Source organism: Lathyrus oleraceus, chromosome 4 (assembly GCF_024323335.1).
Source record: "Lathyrus oleraceus cultivar Zhongwan6 chromosome 4, CAAS_Psat_ZW6_1.0, whole genome shotgun sequence".
Classification (NCBI taxonomy): Eukaryota; Viridiplantae; Streptophyta; class Magnoliopsida; order Fabales; family Fabaceae; genus Lathyrus; species Lathyrus oleraceus.
Window position 1 is genome coordinate 98,845,808 of NC_066582.1, and position 22,130 is coordinate 98,867,937.

A 22,130-nucleotide genomic window follows, 5' to 3' on the forward strand; every position below is an offset into this window, starting at 1 on the left:
ATTAAAATATTAAAATATTTATAAAATTGAATATTATTAAATGTATTTGGATGTTAAAAATTGTTGCAATCGAATCGAATTTTAGATTTAATTTTGACTTAAATATACTTTTGTTTCATTTAAGTTAGTGAGTTTTTGATTTTGATCTTTGTAATTTTTTTTCTGAGTCCCTATATCTCATTTTTTGTGTTGGTTTTAGTTCATAAAGTCAAAATCCGTAGGAAAACTTTTCCTTCAAATTTTCTTGCGAATTTTGCTTTTAGTGATTAAAACCAACAAAAATATCCATTATTTACATCATTTGTAAAGCCAAAATGGTACATGTACACCTTATAATTTTACAATAAATTAAAATTAAAACAAATGATTAACCAACAAAAGCAATAACCAAAATTCAAAATCTTGTAGGTCGTCCAAAAGTTCTCTTATGTGATTTGTCACTGATCCTTAAGCACCTATAATTTGAACCACATTTGAAACCAATTAAGATCATTAATAACAACAACATTAAATCTTTAGTAAAAAGAATATAAAAAGATAAATGACTAAATATATATTGCTAAGTGATATAAAATATTTACTTACTAGTTTTCTCATAATCCCTCTTAATGATCATAACAAATAGCATGCACATCCTCATGAGAGTCATTTTTTTAAAGATGAGAGACGTACATGTGTTATGAAATAAGGGGTATCAAAATTTAAATCTTGATCTTCATCACTATCACAAATATATTTTCTTGTAAAATAATTTACCATCTTGTGTTAGAAATTCATCGGTTTTTACACCAGTGGTACTGACAATCCACCTGCACTTAGATAAAGACACTTTAAAAGTAACATAATCAATCTCCACAATCTCCTCAATGATCCAAAAGTACGATCTAGATGTCAATACATGATTCTTATCTTTCGAACTAGAGAAGTACATGGATTCAACTTCAACCATAACCCTACTATTTTGCACGATATTATAATCATCCTTTGATTTTCTATAGAATGAATATTTAGTAATGTTATATGCACTCCAAGTTATTACATTAAACTTGGTCATACGTGACATCCATTTAATTGTCTCTGATGCATTACGCTCTTTAGAAACCCTTTCACTAAACCAAGTTATGAAAGTTTTGTCATGCTCTGTCAATAACATTTTTTCACTCATCTGAGGAATTTTTCCTTGATAAGACTTTTGTGAATGGTTAAGTAAGGTTGAATTCACTAACGTTATTCAATATATACAAATGTTTTTGAAGGACTACATCTCGGTCAAATGTCTTGACATTTAAACCTTGAACGCATCTACCATCATATCTTCTATCATGACGAGACTCGGGAATTCATATAGAGTTCTCTTCTGAAAAATAGTTTGTACAAAATTCAACAGTTTCTTCTGTGATGTACCGTTCAAGGATCAAAGCTTCCATACGGTGATGATTCTTTGTATAGCCTTTTAATTTTTTCATGTATCGCTCTACCGAATACATCCACCGCAAATAAATTGGACCACAAATTCTAATCTCCCTTACTAGATGAACAATTAAGTGAACCACGATATCAAAAATAATGGAGGAAAAAAACTATATTTAACATAAGATAATTGCATCCCCATGTTCCAACTCACCTAAATTTCCAGGTTCAATGACTTTACTACATATAACATTGAAGAGTAAGCAAAATCTGGTTATAGTTACCCTTACATTTTTCGGTAGAATGCCACAGATAGTCGCTGGTAGAAGTTGTTACATCAAGACATGACAATCATGAGATTTTAATCCAAGTAATTTGGGATCATTCATTGACACAAGTTTCTTCACATTTGATGAGTATCCTTGCGGAACTTCGATACCCTGCAAACAATCACAAAAACCTTTTTTTCTTTTTTAGACAGAATGTGACATGCTAGGGGAAAATATGTTCTATTTCCTATGTCTTTTGGGGCTAACTCTTGAAGTATACCCATCACCTCCATATCTTCATGAAATTTCTTAATATTTTTTGCTTGCCTTTAATGTTTAGAAGTGTTCAAATCAAGCTATCACATACATGTTAGAACAAGATTTTGGTTCTGCATATATACCTTTGAGTTTTGTTAATAACAATGTAGTATTTGTGTGAGAACAATTTTGATACTCTAACGATTAATTATTGTGTAGCTTTAATAGTCAGTTCTGATTCTGAATTTATGACGTGCAACATCATCAGTTTCTGAACATTTGTTCTGAAATTCGCTTATGCATTGAATCACTCTTGAGAAGTTCTGAAAGACACTTTGTTGCTGCTGCAATGTTTTTTCTACTTCTATAGTGAATTACTCTTAAGAAGTTTTGAAAGATGTTATGTAACTACTACAACGTTCTTTCTACTTCTGCGTTGATTCACTCCTGAAAAGTTATGGAAAGACGTTATGTTGCTGTTGCAATGATCTCTCCGCTTTTGCTTCTGGATGTGACTCTAATTATCAAGCTTATAAAGAAATACAAGCTTATAAAGTTTTGTTACTTAGCTGAAGACTCTGGAGATCTCAATCCAGATGCTGATGCTGTCAAGGTTCTGACTGAAGATTATGAAGTTTTGTTACTTAGCTGAAGACTCTAAAGATCTCCAGTCAGACGTTAACGTGGTCAAGGTTCTGACTGAAGATTCTGATTTCAACTTTGTGTTTTTTCTCTTCATGCTTCATCAATTTTTCATCAGAATCCAATGAATTTGAAGATAAGATCAAAGTGAATACATGAATAAATAGTACATAGTACAAATAAAAAACATTCCTTCCACTCCTGAAAACATGAGCGAAAGTAAGTATTATTATTCACACCTGTCACTAATCCGTTAGTGTATAATTTCTTTTTGGTATCTCGGATTTTCCCTCCGTTAGTGTATAATTTCTTATTGGTGTAAGCCCTAGAGGCCAATACTTTTGGTACTTGTATCGAATTATTTATTAATAATAAAAGGTTTTTTCTTTATTATGTTTGTTTAATAAAGTCCCTAGAATAGATAGTCCGTTTAATGTATCAAGTATGACTTAATCATGAGATCACATTAAACATAAGGACACTATTCTTAAAGTATCCGTAGTCGAGCTTTATTGTGAAGTGGGATAACATTAAAGCATTAAGACTATTATGTATATAGACTGATGAGCACATCTCATGGATCATGGATAAGGAGTTATCAAGTCTTAAACATAGGTATGAATATTAAGAGTAATATTTATACTGGATTGACCCGCTATGAGAATACTATATAGAATATTATGCAAAGTGTCATAAGTTATTCTCATGGTGATAATGGTGTATACCACCCTTCGACCTGAAACCACTATGGACCCTAGATGTAGAGTCGAGTACCTTATTACTGATCAAATGTTGTCCGTAATTGGATGACCATAAAGACAGTTGATGGGTACTCCACGAAGCATGCTAAGGGACATGAGTGACCTAGATGGAATTTTCCCATCCTGCGTAACAGGATAAATGTCTATGGGTCCAATATTGAACTGGACAAGGATGACACGGTCTATGTCTTGTGTTCAATAGAGACATAAGGGCAAAAGGGTAATTATACACATAATTATTATCACAGAAGGATTTGTCAGATCACATGACATTTTCGTCTTTTGGGTAGCAGTGATGTGGTGCTAGATACTGCTCACTGTTTATTATGTTAAATACGTGATTTAATATAATTGCCAATGCCTCGAAAACCTGTAGGGTCAATCACAAAGGACGGATTGATGAGAGGTAGAGTAACTAAGGAATACCGTAATGTACGGTGCCCTTAAGTGAATTATAGAACATCGTAAGGTACGGTGTATTTAAGTAGAATACGAAATATGGTAAGGTACCACGCGCTTAAGTGATTTTGGCATATTATAAGATATGGCCATATACACTTGAGTGGGCTTTTTAGCTTGCAGCCCACACAAGTGGTTCTATAAATAGAACCCTTATGTAGAAGCATTAGTGCAGTTGCAATTTCGTTTCTCTCTCTCTCTCTCTCTCTCTCTCTCTCTCTCTCACACACACACACACTCAAAGCCTTCATTACTAGCAGTTAGCATTGAGATTGAAGGAATCCGTTCGTGTGGACTGAGTAGAGGCGTTGTCATTGTTTAACGTTCGTGATCGCTCCGTAGATCTGCATCAAAGGTTACAATCGCCACAAGAGGTAACGATTCTATCACTGATCATGCCCATTCGTAAGGATCATTAAAGGAGAAATTTTAAATTCTGTTGCGTTTTGGATCGCCCTTCTCCTTCAGTGGTATCAGAGTCACTTACGAAACCATGCATCTGATAGCTGTTTATTTTCTGTATTAATACGATTAAAAGACATAATGAATCAAAGAATAAACGAGTAATTAAATTGAGATCGATCAAGTTATATATATGATATAAGTAATCCTGATGCAAAATACGGTATATACGATATACTGTTTCTGTTTCATTCATTCAAACACTTAATGGTTGTTTTCCTTTGAGCGATCAATGGTCGTTTGCTTCTTGATCCGACATTAGTATGGTGAAGCAATGACGTGTTGATCAATCATACTGAATCAACAATCGAGATGTGTTTGACGGTCTGAAATTGGTGCATTAGGGTTAATGACTGCACAAGGGTTGTGTTGTCAAAGAGTTATGCGATTAGGGTTGTGACTGTGCAAGAGTTGTGCTTTAAAGTATCAAGTGTTGATGCGAAAAATGACGTCGATTTCAAATGAATTGTTCATTAAAATTTTCGGCCAGCGAACCCCCGGCTAACTCTGCGTAGTGTGATTGGTCGCCGAAATTTAATTTGGTTTTAATTAATTAAAATAATTAAAATTAATAATAATAATGTGTTTATTATTATTGTCTTGTGGTGATCGGTTATGGCCTTAGTTTTCCTTTATTTTGTTTTGGGTTTTTAAAATACGACTTACGTGTCGTGCCTCTCTTTTAATCTCATAATGTAACTTCTTTTCTCATCTCACTCCCTCGTATGTAAACCGAGTTTCTTTTATGTAATGTAATGTTATGAAGAAAGAGAAGAATTCAATATCAAAGGAGGACAACCTTGAGGATCTTGCTTGGAGAAGCTTAGATCATTATTAGGTTAGCTTAGGTTCTCTCATTGGCTTGGGAGAACAATTGCGCTAGGGGCCATAACTGTTTCATTATGTATGTATGTTGATGCATGTGAATGTATGTTGATGCATGTGAGAGACGATTTATATGATAAATAAGTCGGTGAGATCAGAATAATTGCAAATTCCCTCAAATTAAATATTAAGTTTATGCTTTCCAAGTTTTAGCACTCATCAAGACTAGTATCGGATAATGTAGGTTTCGCCTACGCGAGGTGCATGTTCTATATTAGTAAGGTGCGATGGGATAATTGTAATATCCAATTGTTAAAACAATGGGTCAAACTTAACTAAACAAATTATAATAAGATTATATATGTTTAGAAGCAAGAGTTGGAAATGATCCATGTGATGGATTGGAATAAGGAGTTATTCACCCAACTAAAATATTCGAGAGTTGTATTAGATACAATTGGAAGGAGTTCCTACCTAAATAACCTAGTTTTGTGTAATCCGCCTACGCGGACTTAAAACAAAATGAAATATGGATCTCGACCCACTAGAAAATCTTCCAACGGGATTTTCCGAATCAAATGGTGAGGGTCATTTGTTTTGAGTAAAATAGTGGGAGCATATTTAATTAAAGGCCTAATTAAATATGTTATTGATACTTATATTTTTATTATTTTCATGTAGATTACCATGACAACAAACACCTCTAACAACATTTTGCATCAATCCTTGACAAGGAAAAATTGTCTGGGACAAATTTTCTGGATTGGCACCGAAATCTGAGGATTGTCCTCAAACATGATAGAAAGTTGTATGTCTTGGAGAAACCTGTTCCTGAAGAGGAACCTCCTAGTTCTGCACCTAAGGCAGAAAGAGATGCTTATAAGAAGCATGTCGATGATGCCAATGAAACTGCTTGTCTCATGCTAGCTACCATGAACTCAGAGTTGCAAAAGCAACATGAGAACATGGCAGCGTTCGATATGATCGAACACCTCAAAATGCTCTATCAAGAGCAAGCAAGGCATGAAAGGTTTGAAGTTTCAAAATCCCTTTTTCAGGGCAAGTTAGCTGAGGGAGCCCCTGTAGGTCCCCATGTGCTCAAGATGATTGGGTATGTGGAAAACCTTGAGAGGTTGGGTTTTCCCCTCGGAAAGGAACTTGCGACTTATTTAATCTTACAATCGTTGCCAGATAAATTCAGTCAATTTGTCTTAAATATCAATATGAATTATATGGACAAATCTCTTCCTGAACTGCTAGCCATGTTAAGAACTGCTGAGTAGAATCTGAAGTCAAAAGGAAAGTCCATTCTGATGATCGGAAATGGAAAGAGACAGAACAAAAGGCCCACCAAGCAGGGTGATAAAGGGAAAGGCAAGGAAGTTGCCAAACCCAAACCCACTGTTGCTGCTTTGAAGCCTAGTGGAGGCATAGCAAAAGAAGGCACCTGCTTCCATTGCGGTAAGACCGGACACTTGAAGAGAAACTGCCCAAAGTACCTGAAAGATAAGAAGAATGGAGTAGAGACTTCAACTTCAGGTATTTTTGTTATTGAAATTAATTTATCTACTTCTGCATCATGGGTATTAGATACTGGATGCGGTTCTCACATTTGTACCAATGTGCAGGGACTAAAAAGGAGTAGAGATTTGGCAAAAGGTGAAGTCGACCTACGAGTTGGCAATGGAGCAAAGGTTGTTACTTTATCCGTAGGAACTTATGTATTGACTTTACCTAGTGGTTTAATAATTCAGTTAGAGAACTGTTATTATGTACCTGCAATTAGCAGGAATATTATTTTCGTTTCTTGTTTGGACAAGTTTGGTTTTTCATTTATAATAAAGAACAATTGTTGCTCAATTTATTTGAATGATATATTCTATGCTACTGCACAAATGAACAATGGACTATATGTCCTTGATCTTGAAATGCCTATTTATAACATTAATACTAAAAGGATAAAACCTAATGATTTAAATCCAAATTACCTTTAGCATTGTCGATTAGGCCACATAAATGAGAAACGCATTTTCAAACTCCATAAAGATGGACTGTTGGACTCTTTTGATTATGAATCATATGAGACATGCAGATCTTGTTTAATTGGAAAGATGACAAAGTCTCCATTCACAGGAAAAGGTGAAAGAGCTAATGATCTTTTGGCCCTCATACATACTGATGTATGTGGACCACTGAACATACCAGCCAGAGGAGGTTTTCAGTACTTCATCACATTTACTGATGATTTCAGTAGATATGGTTATGTGTATTTAATGAAACACAAATCTGAGTCCTTTGAAAAGTTCAAGGAATTCAAGAATGAAGTACAAAACCAACTAGGTAAGAATATTAAAACTCTTCGATCAGATCGAGGTGGTGAGTATTTAAGTCTAGAGTTTGATGACCATCTGAAAGAGTGTGGGATCCTATCCCAACTTACTCCTCCTGGAACACCCCAATGGAATGGTGTATCTGAGAGAAGAAATCGAACCCTGTTAGACATGGTCCGATCCATGATGATTCACGCCGATCTTCCAAACTCCTTTTGGGGACATGCATTATTGACAGCAGCTTACACACTTAACCGTGTTCCATCCAAAAAGGTTGAGAAGACACCATATGAGATATGGAGTGGTAAGAAACCACATATGTCTTACATGAAGATTTGGGGTTGCGAAGTTTATGTGAAACGACAAATTTCAACAAAGCTTGAGCCCAAATCTGACAAATGCTTATTCGTAGGGTATCCTAAAGAAACAAGAGGGTATTACTTCTACAATCCTTCTGAGGGAAAAGTGTTTGTCGCTCGAACTGGAGTTTTCCTAGAAAAGGATTTTATTTCCAAAGGAATCAGTGGGAGGAAAGTAGAGCTTGAAGAAATTCAAGAATCACAAAGCATCGATACACCTATGGAGGAATTAGAGCAGGAAACACAAGTAGTTGTGGAAGAGTAACCTGCTCAAGTAGAACAAGACCAGCGTAGGTCAAGCAGGATACGTTACATACCTGAGAGATATGGATATCTCATAACTGATCAAGGTGATGTATTACTCATGGATCAAGATGAGCCTGTGACCTACCAAGAGGCCATAACTGGTCCCGAGTCTGAGAAGTGGCTAGAAGCCATGAAATCTGAAATGGATTCCATGTACACAAACCAAGTTTGGACCTTGGTAGAGCCTCCTGTAGGAGTTAACCCTATAGGATGCAAGTGGGTCTTCAAAAGGAAGACTGACATGGATGGTAAGGTACATACCTATAAGGCAAGACTAGTTGCAAAAGGATATAAACAAATTCATGGGGTTGACTATGATGAAACCTTTTCACCAGTTGCAATGCTTAAATCTGTTCGAATTTTACTTGCTATCGTTGCATATCATGATTATGAAATATGGCAGATGGATGTCAAAACTGCTTTCCTTAATGGGAATCTTCTTGAGGATGTGTACATGACACAACCTGAAGGATTTGACATACCAGAAGAAGCCCAAAAGATATGTAAGTTACAAAGATCAATCTATGGATTGAAGCAAGCTTCCAGAAGCTGGAATCTTCGTTTTGATGAAACGGTAAAACAATATGGATTCATCAAGAACGAAGATGAGCCTTGTGTCTACAAGAAGGTTAGTGGGAGCATGATCGTTTTCCTGGTATTATATGTAGATGACATATTACTCATTGGAAACGATGTCACTACCCTACAACAAGTAAAGTCTTGGTTGGGGAAATGCTTTTCTATGAAGGACATAGGTGAAGCAGCCTATATATTAGGAATCAGAATCTATAGAGATAGATCACAAAAACTGCTTGGCCTAAGTCAGAGTACGTACATAGACAAAGTGCTGAGATGCTTTAATATGCATGATTCCAAGAAAGGATTCATACCTATGCAACATGGTCTGTGTCTATCAAAAACACAATCCCCTTCAACTAAGGAAGAAAGGGATCACATGAATAAGATTCCATATGCATCTGCAATAGGATCTATCATGTATGCCATGTTATGTACTCGACCAGATGTCTCGTATGCTTTAAGTGCAACGAGTAGGTACCAATCTGATCCTGGTGATGCTCATTGGGTAGCTGTCAAGAATATCCTTAAGTATTTGAGAAGGACTAAGGACTCATTCTTGATATATGGAGGTCAGGAAGAGTTGGCTGTAATTGGATACACCGATGCTAGCTTCCAGACAGATAAGGATGACTTTAGATTGCAATCTGGTTATGTGTTTTGCTTAAATGGTGGCGCTGTGAGCTGGAAAAGTTCAAAGCAAGATACAGTTGTTGATTCTACAACCGAGGCCGAGTATATTTCTGCCTCAAGTGCAGCAAAGGAAGATGTTTGGATCAAAAAGTTCATTAGGTAACTTGGCATAGTTCCTAGCATTGTAGATCCCATTGGTCTCTATTGTGATAACAATGGTGCTATCGCACAAGCTAAGGAGCCTAGATCTCACCAACGATCCAAACACATACTTAGGCGTTATCACCTCATTCGAGAGATAATAGATAGAGGAGATGTGAAAATATGCAGAGTACCTACACTTGACAATATTGCTGACCCACTGACAAAGCCTCTTGCGCAGCAGAAGCATGATGGCCATACTAGATCTATGGGCATTAGGGGAATGCCTGATTGGCTCTAGTGCTAGTGGGAGATTGTTGGTGTAAGCCCTAGAGGCCAATACTTTTGGTACTTGTATCGAATTATTTATTAATAATAAAAGGCTTTTCCTTTGTTATGTTTGTTTAATAAAGTCCCTAGAATAGATAGTCCATTTAATGTATCAAGTATGACTTAATCATAAGATCACATTAAACATAAGGACACTATTCTTAAAGTATCCATAGTCGGGCTTTATTGTGAAGTGGGATAACATTAAAGTATTAAGACTATTATGTGTATAGACTGACGATCACATCTCATGGATCATGGATAAGGAGTTATCAAGTCTTAAACATAGGTATGAATATTAAGAGTAATATTTATACTGGATTGACCCACTATGAGAATACTATATAGAATGTTATGCAAAGTGTCATAAGTTATTCTCATGGTGATAATGGTGTATACCACCCTTCGACCTGAAACCACTATGAACCCTAGATGTAGAGTCGAGTACCTTATTGTTGATCAAACATTGTCCGTAATTGGATGACCATAAAGACAGTTGATGGGTACTCCACGAAGCATGCTAAGGGACATGAGTGACCTAGGTGGAATTTGCCCATCCTGCGTAACAGGATAAATGTCTATGGGCCCAATATTGAACTGGACAAGGATGACACAGTCTATGCCTTGTGTTCAATATAGACATAAGGGCAAAAGGGTAATTATACACATAATTATTATCACAGAAGGATTTGTCAGATCACATGAAATTTTCGTGTCTTGGGTAGCAGTGATGTGTTGCTAGATACCGCTCACTGTTTATTATGTTAAATACGTGATTTAATATAATTGCCAATGCCGCGAAAACCTATAGGGTCACACACAAAGGACGGATTGATGAGAGATAGAGTAACTAAGGAATACCGTAATGTATGGTGCCCTTAAGTGAATTATAGAACATCGTAAGGTACGGTGTACTTAAGTAGAATACGAAATATGGTAAGGTACCACGCGCTTAAGTGATTTTGGCATATTATAAGATATGGGCCATATACAATTGAGTGGGCTTTTTAGCTTGCAGCCCACACAAGTGGTTCTATAAATAGAACCCTTGTGTAGAAGCATTAGTGCAATTGCAATTTCGTTTCTCTCTCTCTCACTCAAAGCCTTCATTCGTAGCAGCTAGCACTGAGATTGAAGGAATCCGTTCGTGTGGACTGAGTAGAGGCGTTGTCATTGTTCAATGTCCGTGATCGCTCCGTAGATCTGCATCAAAGGTTACAATCGCCACAAGAGGTAACGATTCTATCACTAATCATGCCCATTCGTAAGGATCATTAAAGGAGAAATTTTAAATTCCGATGCATTTTGGATCGCCCTTCTCCTTCAAAGTAGGACTTGGATACTTTAAGAATGCTAATAGAACAATTTACAAGATTGTTTTCTACGTGAGAAAGCTCTGAACTTTGTGCTTACTTTTCTTTAAGTATTTGTATTTCATTTGTGTAAAATTTGCTTGTGTAGAAGCAACTTGTAACACAAAATCTGTATTCAAACTTGTTTGTTTGATTTCCTTAAGGAGACTAAGTTATAGTCGGATCCTTGAGGAGACAAAGAAAGTTGTTCTTTGTGATTTCCTTAAGGATACTAAGTTATAGTTTGATCCTTGAGAAGACAAAGAAATTTGTTCTTTGTGATTTCCTTAAGGAGAGTAAGTTATAGCTGGATCCTTGAGAAGGCAAAGAAAGTTGTTCTTTATGATTTTCTTAAGGAGACTAAGTTATATTCGGATCCTTAAGAAGACAAAGAAAGTTGTTCTTTGTGATTTACTTAAGGAGACTAAGTTGTAGTTAGATCCTTGAGAAGGCAAAGAAAGTTGTTCTTTGTGATTTTTGTAATCTGTTTGATTATAGTGAATTAAGTTCTTATGTATAAGGCGAAATCACCTTGGCGGGTGGACTGGAGTAAATTTGATTTCAAGCGAACCAGGATAAAAATCCTTTTATCTTTCTCTCTTTTCTTTTTTGATTATGTGGAGATTTTAAGTTGGTAAAAAGCTTTTATTTTTAAAACCCAATTAACCCCCCCCCCCCCCTTCTTGTGTTTTTCACACCTTTAATTGGTATCAGAGCTCCGGTTCTGATTGTGATAAAGTTTTATCAACACTTCAACGTGTTTAGTACCAATCCATTTTGTGTGAGGAACAATATCCGCTACTAACAAAAACGAGAAAAATCACTACAGCGTTAAACCACCAGTCTTTTATGGTGGAAAGTTTGATTACTAGAAAGACACAATCGAAAGTTTCTTTCTGGGATATGATGTTGATCTCTAGGATATTGTAGTCGATGGTTACGTTCACTTAGTAAATGCTGAAGGAAACAATATAGCAAGAAATGCTACGACAGATCAACAAAAGAAGGATTTCAAGAATTATCATAAGGCTAGAACAATATTACTTAATGATATCTCTTATACTGAGTATGAGAAGATAACAAACTGAGATTCTGCTAAGTCTATCTTTGATTCTCTGAGGATGAATCGTGAAGGTAATGCTCAAGTTAAGAAGACAAAGGCTTTGGCCTTAATTTAGAAATATGAGACATTCAAAATGGAAGATGATTAAACCACTGAGACTATGTTCTCAAGATTTCAGATGTTTGTCATAGGACACAAGGTTCTGGACAAAGGGTATTATACGGCTGACCATGTCAAGAAAATCATCAGAAGTCTCTCCAAAAAATGGAGACTTATGGTAATTGCCTTGGAGTTGGAAAATGACCTGAACAATATAAGTCTTGAAGAACTTGTTAGTTCTTTAAGAAGCCATGAGATAGAACTCGAGGAAGATGAACCTCAAAAGCGAGGTAAATTTGTTGCATTGAAGTCCAATCCTAAGACAAGGGCTTATCAAGATGAGGAAGAATCAAAAGATTCTGATAAAGACTCAAAAGAGGATGATGAGGTATCTTTGATTTCCAATAGGGTCAATAGACTCTGGAGGTATAGGCATAATCACTACGCCAAATAAGGGAAAAGAGGGCGCTTTTTTTGGCCTATAACAGCGTTTTAAAGCACCTTCTAATCTGGCGCTGGCATAGGTAAAGACAGCGCTTTTTTCCTGGTGAAAGCGCTCTCTAAAGTGGCTCTTTAAGCCCTTTAAGGGCCACTTTAGAGGGCGCTTTTTAAAGAAAGCGCTCTCTAAAGTGGAAACTTTTAAGGGTTTAGAGGGCGCTTTTACTGGAAAGCACCCTCTAAAGTGAAAACCTTTAAGGGTTTAGAGGGCGCTTTTACTGGAAAGCACCCTCTAAAGTGGAAATTTAAAGGGTTTAGAGGGCGCTTATTTTGGAAAGCGCCCTCTAAAGTGGGTGGTTATTTAACATTTACATGCATCACATGTCTCTGTGACCATATTCTCATTTCAGGTTATGTTGCAGCCACAAGAGGTAACCAGAAGAAAATGGCATACAACTGCTTGTTATAATTCACAAGAGCAACTAAAGGTTCTTTTTATGCTTTTATAATATTAAAATACAAATACTGATATATGCTTATTGTTTATATGATCCTCTTGCTATTTGAAATGTCATGAACCGAAACCACTGCTACTCTAATTGAAATGTATAATAACCACTCTCTTTCATTTATTTGTTTATAATCAATTAATTACAACAAAAATGCAAGTATGCTGCTAGATTAGAAAATCACACTGTTTTGGTATTTTTCATATTTAACAAGACCAAAGAGCACAAAAATGAATTGAGTTGATTCAGAAAAAAAAATATGAATGTGAATACATGAGTGAACACTAGCTGAAGTGCTACTCGAAAGGAAACTTGATCTGAAAAACTGTTGTATTTCTTCAAGAGTTTTTCCCTTTGTCTCGGGGACCCAAATGGCAACAAATCCTGCTGTGAAAACACACACTGCAGTATATATTGTGAAGGTTCCTGATAAAAACATAGGAAGCTTCTGGTTAGAAACAATAGATATTTATAGAAAATTAACATAGGCAATGCACACAAACCTCCCGAACTCCAATCCAAGAGCAAATTTGCTGTTAATGTAACCAACCAGGAAAAGAACCAATTGGCAAGTGTTGCAAAACTTCCAGCTAGGCCTTTGATGTTAATCGGAAGAATCTATTATGTAAAATATATTCAACACATCAACTATCACATTATATTACAACAAAGGTTTGTTCATATAGGGTTGTCATGCATATTATTATTGAAGAAAATTGTACCTCAGACATTATAATCCATGGCATTGCTCCTAATCCCAGAGAGAATGCAATAACCATGACCTGAAAGAAATTGAAAGTTTATAATAATGAAGTTAGGGAAACAAACAATAGAAACCATCATTTATGTAATAAAGTTGTATTTACACACCACAACTCCAGCCACCGATACGAGGCTCAATGTCGCATATAAATTAGAATCTGGTGATATATATTCCTGAGAGCAAATTCAACATAAAATATATTATCCATATAAAAAACCAAAAATATAAATAAGAATTTACTGATATATAATCCTGTGAATCTGTGTTACAAATTTCTGAACATTTATGCATGAATGGATGTGTAATATCTAGTTAATGTATTATGTATATATAAAAATAAACAAAAAAAATGTTCAAAAAATATAACAAACAAAAAAATTATTATTACCTTCAAGTAGAATGATATTGAAACAACCAAAAGACTCAAAGCCATTGCAGATGAAGAAACCTGCAATAGGAGATTTTGATTAATCTCTTATTACCCTCCAAACAAATAGTAATGTGAATGCAAAAATTATCGAAAAAGCTCAGACTCACAATAAGTAAAAGCCGGCGACCAGATTTGTCTGCTAACCACAAAGTTAAAATCGTAGCAAGAACCTAAATGACATGTAAATATTGTTCAGATTATGGTCTGATAAATTTGGAACGTTACAAATTTAGTTTCCTTTCGGTCGAACCTGAACAGCACCAAAAATGAACAATAGCGAACGTCAGAAGAGAAACCAAGTAATATGAAGATTAGAAAAATACCTATGGTGTCAAAATCGAACAGCTAACAACGAATTAATAGAAGGAGGAAACGTCGTAAATCTAACAGAGGTGGAAGGAGAACGCCTTAGAAGTAGCGAAAATCGTAGCAGTGAGAACCCTAACGTGAAAAAGAACGAAAATAACAGAGAGTGAAATAACAAAACGCGCAGTATGTTATAATTTTAATGTTTACTAAAGGGGACCTTAGAGGGCGCTTGTGGAAAAAAAGCGCCCTCTAAAGGGGGCCTAAGAGGGCGCTTATGAAAGCTCTCTCTAAGGCTTTCCAAAAGCGCTTTATAAACTGGAAATGCACATGGACTTATAGAGCGCTTTTTTAAAAGCGCCCTCTAAGGGTAACCTTAGAGGGCGCTTTCTAAAAAGCGCCCTGTATTGTTGTCCCTCTATCTCCTCCTTATTTTTTCGCTTCACCTTAGAGGGCGCTTTATTACAAAAGCGCCCTCTAAAGTGCGTTGTCTATTCCAGTTGTTCGCTCCTTATTTTTTCGCTTCACTTTAGAGTGCGCTTTTGTAATAAAGTGCCCTCTAAGGTGTGCTGTCTATTCCAGTTTTTGGCGTAGTGAATGGACAAGAAAAGTTCAGAGGAGCTAGAAGGGCTGTTGGTAGTTTTGATTCTTCTTCTGGACCAAAGAAGCAAGGTTATGGTAAAGAAGTTGTCTACTATGAGTGCAAGGATCTAGGCCAGTACAAGAATGAGTTTCCTAAGATAAAGAAGGACAAAGGGACTAAGAAAAGTTTTCTAAAGGCAAGAAGGGGCTTATGGCTACACGGGATGACTCAGAATCAGAAGAAGAAGATTCTGATGAGGAACTGACCAATGTTGCATTGATGACAACTACAACTGATCCTGAAGGTTTTGAAGAACCAGAAGATAAAGTGTTGTCAGAGTCAGAATCAGACTCTGACTCTGAAGAGGTATTTTCTAAACTATCTCGTTCTATTTTAGAGTCATGTCTTTCTGAAATGCTGGAAAAGTACCAAAGTCTTCAGAGTAGGTACAAAGACGTTAAACAAGTCCAAGTAGTTGCTTTTGAAACTCGTAGTGAGCTTAAGAAGGATATTTCTTCCCTAAACGAAAAAATATTTTCTTTAGAAAGTAACAACTCTGCTTTAAAAAGCGAAATTTCAAAACTAGAGGAAGAAATAATCCCATAAGCTTTTGGTACTGATTGTGTCCTTAGATTTGACATATCATTCCAATACTTTCTGGCTAAAAGCATGGATAGAAGCAAAATGGCTTTCATGATCTATGGAGTCAACAAAAATGGCAAGAAAGGTCTAGGTTGTATAGAAACTGGAAAACCTGACGAACATCAGAAGGTAAAACCAAAACCTCTCTATGAGCATTTCGTGCCTGTTGGCACTGAGATTGATTGTTCTGCACAGACACGGAAGAAGAATTTAGTTATGAAACCTAAGTATCATGCACAAATTCCTCTTGATTATCCTGCTGTACAAAAAACCAAGGTTGTAAAAAACTCTAGGAGAACTAATAAAAGAGGACCCAGAAAGTGGTTACCTAAGGATAAGATCCTTTATGTTGTGGACATCCTTAGCTGCTCAGTTGAGACACCAATCATGGTATCTGGACAATGGATGTTCATGACACATGACGGGAAAACGACATATGTTTCAAGATTTGGAACTTAATCCTGAAGGCTTCGTTGGTTTCAGAGGAAACCAGAAAGGGAAGATCATTGGCTCTGGAACTATTGATATGAAGATTAAATTTTTAGAATCCACAAATAAAGATTCTGGATTTAAGACTCATAAGGAAAAGCTAAGGACGCTGAAGCAAAAGACTCAGAAGCGACACAATCAGAAATTATCATTAGTCAAACTCATCAAAAGAAGTGTAGACAAAGAACTTCTCATTCTGAAGAATTAATTCTGGGAGATAAAGACACACCAGTTAGAACTCGATCCTCGTTCAAACCTTCTGAAGAAACTCTTTCGGGTTTGGTATCTTTGAAAGAGACCACATTTATTGACGGAGATCTTCTAGTAATGAATGGATTCTGGCTATGCAAGAGGAACTAAATCAATTGACTAGAAATGACGTTTGGGATCTTATTCATAAATCAAAAGGTGTTCGTGTCATTGGAACCATATTGGTGTTTATAAACAAGCCCAATGAGAAAGGTGAAGTCGTCAGAAACAAGGCTCGACTGGTAGCACAAGGTTATAATTAGCAAGAAGGTATAGACTATACATAAACCTTTGCGCCAATTTCCAGGTTAGAGTCTATTTATCTTTTAGTTTCGTTTGCAGTAAATCATAACATCATTCTGTATCACATGGATGTTAAGAGTGCCTTCTTGAATGGGTACATTTCTGAAGAAGTGTATGTGCACCAACCCCCTGTTTTTGAAAGTTCTCAAAACCCAGATTTTGTTTTCAAACTTACAAAGTCGTTATATGGTCTGAAACAAGCTCCCAGAGCTTGGTATGAAAGACTAAGTAACTTTCTTTTGGAAAATGCTTTTACCAGAGGGAAAGTGGACACAACACTCTTTTGCAAAACCTTTAAGAATGATATTCTGGTTGTACAAATTTATGTTAAAGATATTATATTTGATTCTACTAATGTTTCGCTGTGCAAATATTTTGATAAGTTAATGTAGGCTGAATTTGAAATGAGTTTGATGGGAGAACTTAGGTTCTTTTTGGGGATTGAAATTGATCAACATTAAGAAGGAACGTACATCCACCAAAGCAAGTATACAAGAGAACTTATGAAGAAGTTTAACTTTTCAGAATGCAAGCAAGCAAAAACACCAATGCATCCTACATGCATTATGGAGAAGGAAGTGGTAAGTAGTAAGGTAGATCAGAAGCTATTCATAGGTATGATAGGTTCTCTCCTTTATCTGGCTTGATATTTTATCCAGTGTTTGTTTGTATGCTTACTTCTAGTCAGACCCTAGGGAGACTCGCTTAAGTGATGTTAAGAGAATCATTAGGTATTTGAAAGGTACTACTAATCTTGGTTTGTTTTATAGAAAATCAAGTGAATACAAGTTAGTAGGTTATTATGAAGCTGACTATGTTGGAGACAAAATAGAGAGGAAAAGTACTTCTGGAAGTTGTCAATTTCTAGGAGACAATCTAATCTCGTGGTCTAGCAAGAGGCAGTCAACAATTGTGCTTTTAATAGCCGAAACTAAGTATATCGCAGCTTCTGGATGTAGCACTCAGATACTCTGGATGAAGATTCAGCTGGAAGATTATCAGATTTTTGAGAGTAACATTCATATTCTCTGCGATAATACTTCTTCTATTTGTTTATCCAAGAATCCTATCTTACATTCTAGGGATAAATATATTGAGATTAAACATCATTTTTTACGTGACTATGTTCAGAAGGGTATTTTCCATTTAAAATTTATTGATACAGACCATCAATGGGATGATATCTTTACAAAACCCATTGCTGATGATAGATTTGTTTTCATTCTGAAAAAAATTATATATGGAATCTTGTACATAATGAAAAGATGTTATCAGAATGTTAAGCTTCCAGAAGTCTCGATTAGGTTCTGAGAATTTAGTGTTGTTTGATTCTGAGACATGAGCTTTCTGAAGTGAGGAAGTTTCATGAATCAGAAAGGTTATTATCAGAAGCAATCTTATCGATTTTTCTTCTTGATTCTGAATAGTTATTCCATTTAATGGTTGTCATTTCATTTGATATCATGTGGTTCTTAGTGGTGGCAGTTGTCCCACTTTCTGAGCATGCGTGATGATGGCGTGAGACGTTGGGTTTCTCCTTCTTGGAACTAGGTTAAAACTTTTATGTTTCCCCATATGACGATGTATCTCTTGTTTTCATCATTACTAAAATATTTATATAAACCCACTTCACTCACATTTCACACTACACTCACAATATTCACACGGTTTTTATCTTTCAAACCACCATCCTCTCTCTCTCTCTTTGCAACTGTTCATCTTCTACAATAGTTGAAAATCAACAACAACATCAATCCAGTAGAGAGTGATGTTTCCAGAGAATCCTATCGGAGATAGGTTAATTCCAAGATTTCAAAGCTGAAGAACTTTGGATGCAAAGTTTCTGAAAGGAATTTTCATTCAAGGTTTGAACCTACAATGGAAGCCTTACAGTTACAATTCATTATGTCTTGTTGCTCTTGAAATTGAGGAAGAAGCAAAGGAGACTGAGGAAGCTTCTGGACATCTAGAGGTATATCTTAGAAATCTGAAGTGTTAAGAAACATTGTGGTTGTTGTAACACTTTTATACTTCTGATTAAACATCAAAGTATAGTTGTAATCATTCCTACTAAACTTTTTATTTAATGTAGAGGAAGTTTCTTACAAGGTTGCTTGAGCAATGAAGTCTCTTGCATGTGTGCTTGAGCAGTGAAGCCTCTTGCCTGTGTGCTTGAGCAGAAGTCTCTTACAAGATTTATTGAGCGGAAGTCTCTTTCTGGTGTGATTGAGCAGTTGAAGTCTCTTGCTAGTTTGGTTGAGCAAAGTTGTAATCAGTTTGATTATAGTGAAAATCTCTTGTTGGAGAAGGGAAATGGATTACTCTTAGTTTAGGAGAGAAACCATGATAAATTATGTGTGTTGGTTTACTAATTTCTTCTGAACTTTATTTATTCCGATGCCATTAACATTCTGATATCATACTCTGAACTTGTTCAGATTCTGATGTTGTTCATCATAAATGAAAAAAGAATTTACATACACAATTCAACCCCTCGCCCCTTTCTTGTGTATTTTTCTCACCTTCATACCCTTTATGATGACCAATAATTCTCATTTAGAAAATGGCTTTTCAATATATAATAGGCATAATGTAACACCCTAAACCCCAAAATATAATTTATAACACATGCGGAAAATATGAATATATAAAAAGGGTGTCACATCTCTCTGATGTTCATAGATTATATCATAAGCGTAAAACAAACTTCATTCATGATATAAAGTATTCAATGAAACAACTCAGAAAAACAAAATAAGGTATTCCCAACCCAATGTTACAATATCAGAGCGACACAATAGAAAACGAAACAACCGGTAAGGTACGACGAATAAAACAAAAAATAAAGTAGTGAGTATGCCAACTATGATATCCTCCAAAATAAGTAACAGATAATGATCATCAATCTCTACCTGAGAATTTGTACAACATACATATAGAACCACATGGAAACAAAAAGGAGTGAGAATACATTATATATATAAATGGCACATAAACAATAAGGATAGTATAATCATTGTAATTAATGAATCACAATCACGAAATCGAATGACAACAGAAAATCAACTAACATATGCAATTAGGTATGCAATGTTCATCTCTTATACTCCCATGCATGTGGTACCAATCTCTTGGATATTCATAGGTAAATTTATGAAGTATCCAACTCGTCACTAGTTCCTTTGGAACCTAAAATACACCATCAACAATTATTTTCATTTTATGGCCATGTCATTGGTTCCATCGAGCCTAAACACTCAACATCAACAATTCTTCCTCATAAGGCATTCATCAATTAACTCAATTATAACAACTCAAACACCTTTCTCACCAATCCTTCTCAAATAGCAATAAACAAATTAGAAAATCAAAGACTGCTCAAAAAGTCAAGTCAAACACTCCAATTCGGCCAATCAATAAGGTTAATGGTTGGACTGTCACCGCCATGACGATCATCACCCTCTAGATGTGTCACCCATCATCGTCGAATGTTTGGGGAAATTGCGCTCGTCATGAGGCACTGACGGTTGGTTTGTCACACGGGTGACGCCCGTCATCACTGGCAGTTTGTTGTCTTCGTCCCTGATACAGTGACGGTATCACTGGCAATTTCTTGTCTTCGTCCCTGATGCAGTGACGGTTGGTTTGTCACCCAGGTGACGCCCGTCACCGCTGCAGAATATAGTTTTATGCGTTTTTTCCATTGAAGTCGCTCCATATCTCAATTTCATTAATCGATTTCATTCCAGTAAAACATCTAGAACTCAATTTACAACTAAAACAACATATTGCACAAACAAAGCATCAATTTAATATTTATTACATGAATTCATCATTATCAAAACATAACATATCATATGAACAACAATAATACATTTTTTATAGCATGTACCCATACAAATTTCACATAACAGTAGTAAAGTCAATATTATTAATAAAGCATAACTCGGATTATGTAATAAAAATCTAGAGTTGTTTTGCACAGACCTTCTCAAGGTTCAAATTCCACATCAATGAAAGAAGAAGGGATGAAAGAAAAGAAAAAAGAAAAAGAAAAGGGTTTAAGGAATCCCCATTACCCCCATGCTTAGACACCAATATATCGAATAATCCGTCATTACCTCAATTATGCGAATTTTTTTGAAATTGTGAAGACTTTGGCTATGAAGACTTTCCACTTTCACTTCAATGCTAATGTTTGCTCTCTTCTCCTCTTAATCCCTATTCCACCAAAAATTCCACGTACTCTCACTTTTCCCTTCTATTTAAATAAGAATTTAATTGAAATACACTGACAGTGTAAAAGGATTTTACACCGTCAGTTAATCATAGACGTTGGATATTGAAACAAGTTTGACTTTTATTTTAAAAACCTATAAAGTAATGCAAACGGGTGATGATGATGAATCGACCGTGTAAAACTTTTTACACAGACAATGCATCCTAATTTATTTTGTTTTAATGATTTCTACTAATTCCCTTAATTTTCATTAACTCTACTCACCTCCCAATATTTAATTAATTTCTATTTTATTATCCAAAACCACAATTTCCCACGTTCTCCACTAATTTGAATATTAAACTATAACTAAATTTTCTCAATCCTCATAAACTTAATTAATTAATTAAATTACACTCCAAAAACTAAAAAAAAAAATATTAGAATACAATTCGAGGTGTTAAATAGAAAGTAGAAAAGCCAAAAAAAAAATGAAACAACAAAAAAACACAATCCCACGAGTTATTGGGCCATTATGGACGTAATATCCATTACGGGCTGGTCGTAATGGCCATTGCTTCGTTCTAGTCTTAAAATTTTTGAAAGCCAAAATTTCTAGGGACATAGAAAAGGACTCAACCTTTGGATGAGCACGATTTTCGTTGTTGTCGAAGCCTATGTCAATTCCCAACAAAGGGACGGATAAAGTCAAACAAGTCATGAGTGAGAATAAAGCGATGAAACAAAATCTCAAACGAATAAAGCGATAAAATAAAGTCGCATGTGAATAAAGCGATGAAACAAAATTGTAAGTTAATAACGCAATGAAACAAAATTGCAGAAGAATAAATAGGTGAAACAAAATCATAAATGGATAAATGATAAAAACATTCATGGGCAAACAAATAGTTAGACAAAGAGAAA

The 22,130-nt window shown here is 35.6% G+C and overlaps 2 protein-coding genes across 2 annotated transcripts; one reads left to right on the forward strand and one right to left on the reverse strand.

The window, feature by feature from the left end:
• Window positions 1-724: 724 nt before the first annotated feature.
• On the reverse strand, window positions 725-14,418 carry LOC127136184 (sugar transporter ERD6-like 6). Its single transcript, XM_051062776.1, has 7 exons — window positions 14,374-14,418; window positions 14,093-14,158; window positions 13,945-14,004; window positions 13,726-13,840; window positions 13,549-13,648; window positions 930-992; window positions 725-809 (listed from the first exon to the last, which is right to left on the reverse strand). Exons 1-7 carry the CDS (start codon window positions 14,416-14,418, stop codon window positions 725-727), a joined length of 534 nt encoding a protein of 177 aa, XP_050918733.1.
• A 3,117-nt stretch (window positions 14,419-17,535) lies between these two features.
• On the forward strand, window positions 17,536-19,112 carry LOC127136185 (secreted RxLR effector protein 161-like). The gene is made up of 4 exons (XM_051062778.1): window positions 17,536-17,568; window positions 17,672-17,942; window positions 18,853-18,959; window positions 19,080-19,112. The coding sequence occupies exons 1-4, from the start codon at window positions 17,536-17,538 to the stop codon at window positions 19,110-19,112; spliced, it is 444 nt and encodes a 147-aa protein (XP_050918735.1).
• The last annotated feature ends 3,018 nt before the right edge of the window (window positions 19,113-22,130 follow it).

What these genes read in the sequence shown, in the direction of transcription:
- LOC127136184 (XM_051062776.1), bottom strand. Translation starts at nt 14,418, where the DNA reads ATGGCTTTGAGTCTTTTGGTTGTTTCAATATCATTCTACTTGAAG. An exon ending in TATCGGTGGCTGGAGTTGTG is followed by an intron (nt 14,005 to 14,092) that starts GTGTGTAAATAC and finishes AATTTCTTTCAG; the next exon opens with GTCATGGTTATTGCATTCTC. An exon ending in CATGGATTATAATGTCTGAG is followed by an intron (nt 13,841 to 13,944) that starts GTACAATTTTCT and finishes TTTACATAATAG; the next exon opens with ATTCTTCCGATTAACATCAA.
- LOC127136185 (XM_051062778.1), top strand. Translation starts at nt 17,536, where the DNA reads ATGCATCCTACATGCATTATGGAGAAGGAAGTG. An exon ending in GCATTATGGAGAAGGAAGTG is followed by an intron (nt 17,569 to 17,671) that starts GTAAGTAGTAAG and finishes GCTTACTTCTAG; the next exon opens with TCAGACCCTAGGGAGACTCG. An exon ending in AAGCTTCTGGACATCTAGAG is followed by an intron (nt 18,960 to 19,079) that starts GTATATCTTAGA and finishes TATTTAATGTAG; the next exon opens with AGGAAGTTTCTTACAAGGTT.